General features: G+C 40.0%; 2 protein-coding genes and 1 long non-coding RNA gene across 3 annotated transcripts; 1 reads left to right on the forward strand and 2 right to left on the reverse strand.

Annotated features, from left to right (window-relative positions):
• The first annotated feature begins 202 nt into the window (after positions 1-202).
• On the forward strand, positions 203-3,726 carry LOC129308716 (sugar carrier protein A-like). The gene is made up of 4 exons (XM_054950046.1): positions 203-827; positions 1,519-1,838; positions 2,179-2,805; positions 3,132-3,726. Exons 1-4 carry the CDS (start codon positions 686-688, stop codon positions 3,567-3,569), a joined length of 1,527 nt encoding a protein of 508 aa, XP_054806021.1. The 5' UTR covers positions 203-685; the 3' UTR covers positions 3,570-3,726.
• Positions 1,067-2,185, reverse strand: LOC129308718 (uncharacterized). The gene is made up of 2 exons (XR_008592712.1): positions 1,442-2,185; positions 1,067-1,319 (listed from the first exon to the last, which is right to left on the reverse strand). It is a non-coding gene; the product is annotated as an uncharacterized LOC129308718 (long non-coding RNA).
• A 1,418-nt stretch (positions 3,727-5,144) lies between the features above and the next one.
• Positions 5,145-6,359, reverse strand: LOC129308717 (uncharacterized). The gene has a single exon (XM_054950047.1). It carries the CDS (start codon positions 6,271-6,273, stop codon positions 5,698-5,700), a length of 576 nt encoding a protein of 191 aa, XP_054806022.1. The 5' UTR covers positions 6,274-6,359; the 3' UTR covers positions 5,145-5,697.
• Positions 6,360-6,875: the final 516 nt, after the last annotated feature.

Consider the following 6,875-nt stretch of genomic DNA (forward strand, 5'->3'; position numbering starts at 1 on the left):
AATGCAGTAAAGATCCAAATTGTTCTATCTATCTCCTACTTACGGACAAACAGGATAAGATCCAGAAAATCCGATTCAATATGCGAAAGAATACACACGTGGCACGGAGTCACCAATGGATTATGATTCATAGAATAAGCAAAGGAAACAAATCATAATCCTTGAAAACAAAATCATTAACCATTCTCCTCCCCAAAAATGAGGTTCCCTTGTGCCTGCACATGCACTGTACAATCATCCCATTCCTAATTTCCACCATATGCTAAGCACATCAACATTGAATATTGCGTCATTCAGAGGACTTTCCGAACAAATACAAGGCAATACAAATGGGAACACCTCCTCGTGCTGGTCACTATCCTAATTCTTATGAGTCGTCCCTTGAAACCCTGTGAGAAGAGATTAAAATACGAAGAAGATAGAGAAGCCAGCCTAGACTGAGTCATAAATGCACAGTTGCACTCTCAGAACAAAAAACCGAAACCAACATTAAAGTTCGCGTCCACTGGGGATTTTCTCTTGCCGGAATTGTGGGGGGGTTTCGCAAAAAGAGTAACCTTTTTTTCCCCTTCATTCTTATCCGTCTCCGAAAGTGGATAAATTACGAAGCAGTGTGGGAATAGTAATCTCTGAGAGCAGAACAAGAGTCGGCCTTGAGCTTTTTCTTTTTTTCTGTGGGGCAGAAATGGCAGGAGGGTCATTTGCACAAGGTGTGGCGAAGGAGAGAGCAGCTCAATACAAGGGCAGAGTTACAGCTTATGTCGTCATCACCTGCATTATTGCCGCCGTTGGAGGATCTCTCTTCGGCTATGATATTGGGATTTCAGGTTCTTTTTCCATATTCATAAATCACCCACTTTAATTTGCTCGAAACCCCCCCCCCCTTTTTTTTTGGCTGGGTTAAGAGATATGGAACATAACATTTCCCTGATTAAAACCCAGTTCTGAGTTTGGTGTGTGTTGTGTCCTTATGAGAATGGGAATTAAAGAATAAGGATTAAAAGAGGATGCATATTCAGGAATGCCTAACTTTCTTTGTCTGTTCTGTACCGTGTGCATATGTAGGAATCATGTTTGATTCATTTCTGGAACCTTTTCATCGTCACTACTTTATTCCAGGTGATGCAATCCCCAATTAACATATAATAATGGCACATTGATAGATACAACCTACAGTGTTTCATCATCATTCACTTGCTCTCCAATCGAGATACCAGATGTACTGAATCCTGTTTTGGGTTTAGGACATTAGAAACATATTTTGTGGCCTCTGATATTGGAGTATCCCATGGATTTTAGGCTTCAGTTTATCCATTTCACTGCATTAAGTAATGATTTATGAACTCAATTTTCAAAAGACAGAACTCCCAACTTTCCAATTTTCAATGAAAGAAAAACAAAGCAACAGTATTTAACAAGAAGTTCGCAGATTGTTTCTGACCTGGATGCTTGTTGAAGAAAGGGAGAGTCATTCCTTGTATATTGAAATTTCTTTTATGCTTGTTTAATGGCTACCAGGTGGGGTGACTTCCATGGATGAGTTCCTCCAGGAATTTTTCCCGTCAGTATACAGAAGTAAAGAGCACGCACATGAAAGCAATTACTGCAAGTACAACAATCAAGGGCTTGCATTGTTTACCTCATCTCTTTACCTTGCTGGTTTAGTTGCATCTCTACTGGCGTCTCCAGTGACAAGGAAATACGGGCGAAGGGCAAGTATAATTGGTGGTGGAATCAGCTTTCTTATTGGATCAGCTCTCAATGCAGCAGCTGTTAATCTGGCCATGCTTCTCCTAGGTAGAATCATGCTTGGCGTTGGCATTGGATTTGGAAACCAGGTAATCAGATATACTTTAACAATAAAATTATGTCTGCACACTCATGTTAGATATAATACCACCTTCAAATCTGAAAACATCATTTCACTATTGCGTGTCACATCATGTTCCACATTGACTCTGCATGAAACCTCTTTCAAATAAACAATAATGAATGTTAATGTGAGTTTATAAACTTTTATGAAAATAAAGGCGCTGATATGTTGAAACATGAAACAGTATATAGGTACAGAAAGGCATGTGTTGATATAGGACTTTCAAGATGATCCAGTCACATTATAAGCACCTTAATGTTAAACTTGAAAGATAATATGAGCTCCGCCTCGTGTCTGTTTTGAAGGCAATTCCAGTATACTTGTCAGAGATGGCACCAACCCACCTGCGAGGAGGCCTGAACATGATGTTTCAGGTGGCAACCACATTCGGAATCTTCACTGCCAACATGGTCAATTATGGGACCCAGAAGCTTCACCCATGGGGGTGGAGGCTGTCTCTCGGTCTAGCTTCTATACCAGCCATTCTGATGACAGTGGGAGGAATTTTCCTTCCTGATACACCAAACAGCTTAATAGAAAGAGGATCAAAAGAAAAGGGAAGAAAGCTTCTTGAAAAGATCAGAGGAACCAAAGATGTTGATGCAGAGTTCCAAGACATTGTTGATGCGAGCGAGTACGCTAACTCAATAGAGCATCCCTTTCGAAACATGCTGGAAAAAAGAAACAGGCCAGAGTTGGTTATGTCAATTCTCATGCCAGCGTTTCAGATCCTTACTGGCATAAATTCGATTCTGTTTTATGCTCCTGTACTGTTTGATAGTATGGGATTTGGAAGGAATGCTTCTCTATATTCATCTGCTTTGACAGGAGGAGTTCTTGCTTCATCCACATTTATTTCGATAGCAACAGTTGACAGATTGGGACGCAGAGCTCTGCTCATCAGTGGTGGAATACAAATGATCACATGCCAGGTAAAATAAATAAAATAATCTACGAAGCAAATGCATTTTCAGAGTTATCTTTGTGTGAATCACAGGCCTTAAACATCAAATATGGATGTTCCACAATGAAAAGATCTGCGTCCTTATTTAAAGTAGGGGGGAACAAAGAACACAACTGCCCATACTTTACCACTACTGGGATCAATGAATCCTGTCAATGCAAGGGATTACGCTTAAACATCAATGTTAAACAACTCAATATCGCATGTTAAATGATTCATTGGCACCTGATGTTAAGAAGTCTACAAAGCAATTGACTATAGTCTCATTATTTTTTTCCCCCCAAACATGAACAGGTTATAGTGGCAATAATATTGGGGCTAAAGTTCGGAGAAAACCAGGAACTATCGAAGAGTTATTCAATAGTTGTTGTAGTTGTGATTTGCCTGTTTGTTGTAGCTTTCGGATGGTCATGGGGTCCACTAGGGTGGACAGTGCCAAGTGAGATATTCCCATTGGAAATCCGATCGGCAGGACAGAGCGTCACAGTTGCGGTAAATCTTCTGTTCACGTTCATAATTGCCCAAATTTTCCTTTCCCTCCTCTGTTCCTTCAGGTATGGAATCTTTCTCTTCTTTGCGGGCTGGATCACCATCATGACCATTGTAGTCTTCCTTTTTCTACCTGAAACCAAGGGAGTGCCCATTGAAGAGATGGTCTTTTTGTGGAGGAAGCACTGGTTCTGGAAAAGGATTGTACCTCAATTCCCAGAAGCCGATGCAACTGATGTGTAGGGTATACAATTTCAGTTGTCTTAGAAAAGAAGACTTGTAGAAATTATCATGCTTTACCATGCAAAATGACTAAAGTATATGATGAGATGTATACAAATTGAATGTAGCCATGGAATGGTACTGTGTTATCATGTATTTTAAAAAATTTTCCGTTTGAGTCTTTAAAAGTCAGCAAAAGTAAATACAAAAAATATCCATCAATGCTTTCACCCATTTGTTTTTTGATGAACTATACATTCATCAGTGCAAACTAATTTGCATTTTGCATGAATAGATGGTCTTTTTGTTCTGAGAAAATCTTGTGAGTTTCCTTTCCCTGCATTTTAAACTCAAGGAAATATAGAATTAAAAGAACAAGCAGCCTACCCAAGCGTTCACCAATTTTGCGCACAATTTGAAATAATTAAAAAAAAAAAAAAAACCACTAGACTATTCCCTCTGTTATTCACCACCTGACCCCCCGCCTGTGAAGTTGATAGCCCCTCCCTAACGCAAAGCAGCAACTGGTCGATGAGTTCTCTGTACGCAGCATAGAATAGAGGGACTGACTCTGCAAACTCAAAACAAAAGCTGTTTGAACAGCCAGACGAATTGGGGATAAAAGCGACCTGAGAAATAGATCAACTAAACTACCATCTCTTTAAGTAAATACAAATCAAGTCATACAATTTAAATCCATTTGCATGCCTAGTTCACTTCACACAGTTACGCTCAATTCACCAGGCATATGTGAGTTGAAACTGGCAACAGAACAGCATGTTTTCTAACTGCTCTTGCCTGGTGAGATCAGAGATGCATATAGAAGTCTTCATCAACGGCTGCCAGGTTTCCATGTACTGCAGATGGCTAATTTTAAAACGTCTAACCAATGAATGATATCAAACTAAAGTCAAAACTTGTACGCGCCGATTTAACTTGTACTCAACAAGACTTTGCAATTAGTCATATTAGAATGATTATTATAAATATGATAGTCAAAAACCAATTTAAACCAGTGAGAATCAGCAGCACCTAAGTTGACCTTCTGGTTGGAAAATGCGCTAATCTTGCATTTCTTGCACCCCCTCAGCTGGACCGGGTACACAACAAATCATGCAGACAGCAAATTAAATTGGCCATGACGCGTAAAACACCAAAAAATAACAGTCCTGTTTTGACACCAAGTCTGGACATTAACTTGATATTTTATCATATCAACGATATATCATTACAATAATCATTCTAACGGGCAAGTTTCGCAAAGTAAGCCACATCCCGAACAGTAAATCGGACGTGAAGGCTTTTGCACTCAGGAGAGAAGAGAATCGCCCATAATTACCATGACCTTATTAGTATCCTCCTACGTGCGCAAGGCTCATTAATTTTGCTGTTGTTTCTTTTACCATGACCCTATTGGCATCCTCGTTGAGAAGCAAGTTCCCTCACAAGGGACCGAATAAGAGGACAAACCCATATATTATGCTTCAGACAAAAGTGATGATGGAAAAACAATCTTATGAAGAAAAGAATAAACTTCGAATAAAAGAAAATAAAGGTGCCGTGAACGACAGAAGGACACTAACCCCCTGCACAAAGTAAGCTAACTACATGAATCTTATTGCATCAGAATTCAGAACTACAATGAAAGAAAACGACAAAAGGACCAAACAAACACCCCGAAAAATTAAAAAAACGAACCAACACAGAGCAAACCTCCTTCCACAAGATCTAAGGACAACGCATACGACGCACGAAATCTACAGGCAAAGCCTAAATCCACCATATAAGCCTACGTGAATTTACAAGAGAATTTTAGTCTTGAAAGTCCAACCTTCCGCCCTTTAACAGGTGTACTAATACTGACTAACTGAGTAAGCCCCCTTCCAGGAACTAAAGTATCAAACTCTCATCACTGGAAGCATCTCCTAGCAAAGCTTCGAACAATTCTTGATTTGCTCGCATTCAACAGCCAACCTCTTGAAAAAATAAAGGAAGCTCGTTGAGATTATGCGAACGACCATCTACGAAGGAAGGAAGAACCGAAATCCTAACATCTGTCATACAGCCATCAATCACCACTACAAACTTTATTCTCAATCAACGGAATCGATCTACTTTTGAGATTATACGCCAGCCCGACTGCCCCTTATCATACCAAATCCAGCCTCAGCAACCGCCTCAAATCGCTGGTGGCTGCACCGTTCTTCCCAAGAAATCCCGGCACCGGCACTGAACTCGGAGGCGGTGATGCAATAAAAGCGGATCCCGCATAGATTCCGTCCTTCAAATCCGAAATCCTAATCTGCTTCTGCACCATTTCCGGATCCGGACCCAAACGATCAGTCGATCCCAAAACCAAATCAAAATCTCCGTCGCTCTTGGCCATCTTATGGTTGTCTGAGGAAACAGCGAGCACTCGCTTTTGGTTGTTCTCCGAACTCAGCCTCTCCCCACGCTTGAGGATCTTGACCTGGCCCATGACAAGGTTCGTAGCTGGACCTTTCGCCACCGTGGATCGACCGCCATCACGATCCTGATGAATGGCTTGAACGGCTACCGGGCTTCTCTTCCTCCGGCGAGTATAGCAGGGATTAGAGTTAGGGATTGGAATCGCGCTAGGGTTAGGGTTTCTCCGTGATCTGACAGGCGATGCCGTTAGGGCTAAGGCTTCGTGGCCAAACCGACCTCGAAGACAATCATTAGAGCGAAGAATCACGGTTGCCATTTACAACAAAAGAAGATCAAAGAGGGGAGGGAAAGGAAAAAACGGCAAATTCTCGCAAAGTGAAATGCTCTAAAATGGTGAGTGAGGAAAGAGCGGAACTTCATCGATTTTTATAGGCAAATGAGTCACGTGAGGGGCCTGAACGATCTTCTAGGTTCGTTCTATGCTGGTTCCGTATGATGGAGGCTAGGGAACAAGGTCACGTGATATGGCTTCAAGGTCGGTTTTCCTTCGATGTTACATTTGCACCCTAAGTGATGACGTGTCGAGTTATAAGTGGAGACATGTGGCGGCAATTGGAGTCGTGTAAGGGATCAAGAGGAATAAAGTTGTAGATGAGAACAGGTGCAGTGGAAAATATCTTTAAAATAATATTTATAATTTAAAATATATTTTAACATTCCACTACATTGATTAAACAAATAATTTATTTATAAAATATTTATAATAATATACTTAAATATATTATCTTTTATTTATATATTTTATATTTTTAAAAAAATTAAAATGATAAACTTAGTTTTAATTTTTGAGTTTATTTAAGTTGATCAAAATATTTAAAATATATAATTTTATTAAGTTTAATTTTAATTTTTTTAGAG

This window comes from Prosopis cineraria, unplaced genomic scaffold (genome assembly GCF_029017545.1).
Source record: "Prosopis cineraria cultivar Desert tree isolate PC_DT_omini unplaced genomic scaffold, ASM2901754v1 PC4, whole genome shotgun sequence".
In the NCBI taxonomy this organism is placed as follows: Eukaryota; Viridiplantae; Streptophyta; class Magnoliopsida; order Fabales; family Fabaceae; genus Prosopis; species Prosopis cineraria.

Excerpts from the sequence above, each read along its gene's own strand:
- LOC129308716 (XM_054950046.1), top strand. The coding sequence starts at position 686 with ATGGCAGGAGGGTCATTTGCACAAGGTGTGGCGAAGGAGAGAGCAGCT. Across the intron at positions 1,839-2,178 it reads GCATTGGATTTGGAAACCAG|GCAATTCCAGTATACTTGTC; the intron begins GTAATCAGATAT and ends TCTGTTTTGAAG. Across the intron at positions 2,806-3,131 it reads TACAAATGATCACATGCCAG|GTTATAGTGGCAATAATATT; the intron begins GTAAAATAAATA and ends AAACATGAACAG.
- LOC129308717 (XM_054950047.1), bottom strand. The coding sequence starts at position 6,273 with ATGGCAACCGTGATTCTTCGCTCTAATGATTGTCTTCGAGGTCGGTTT.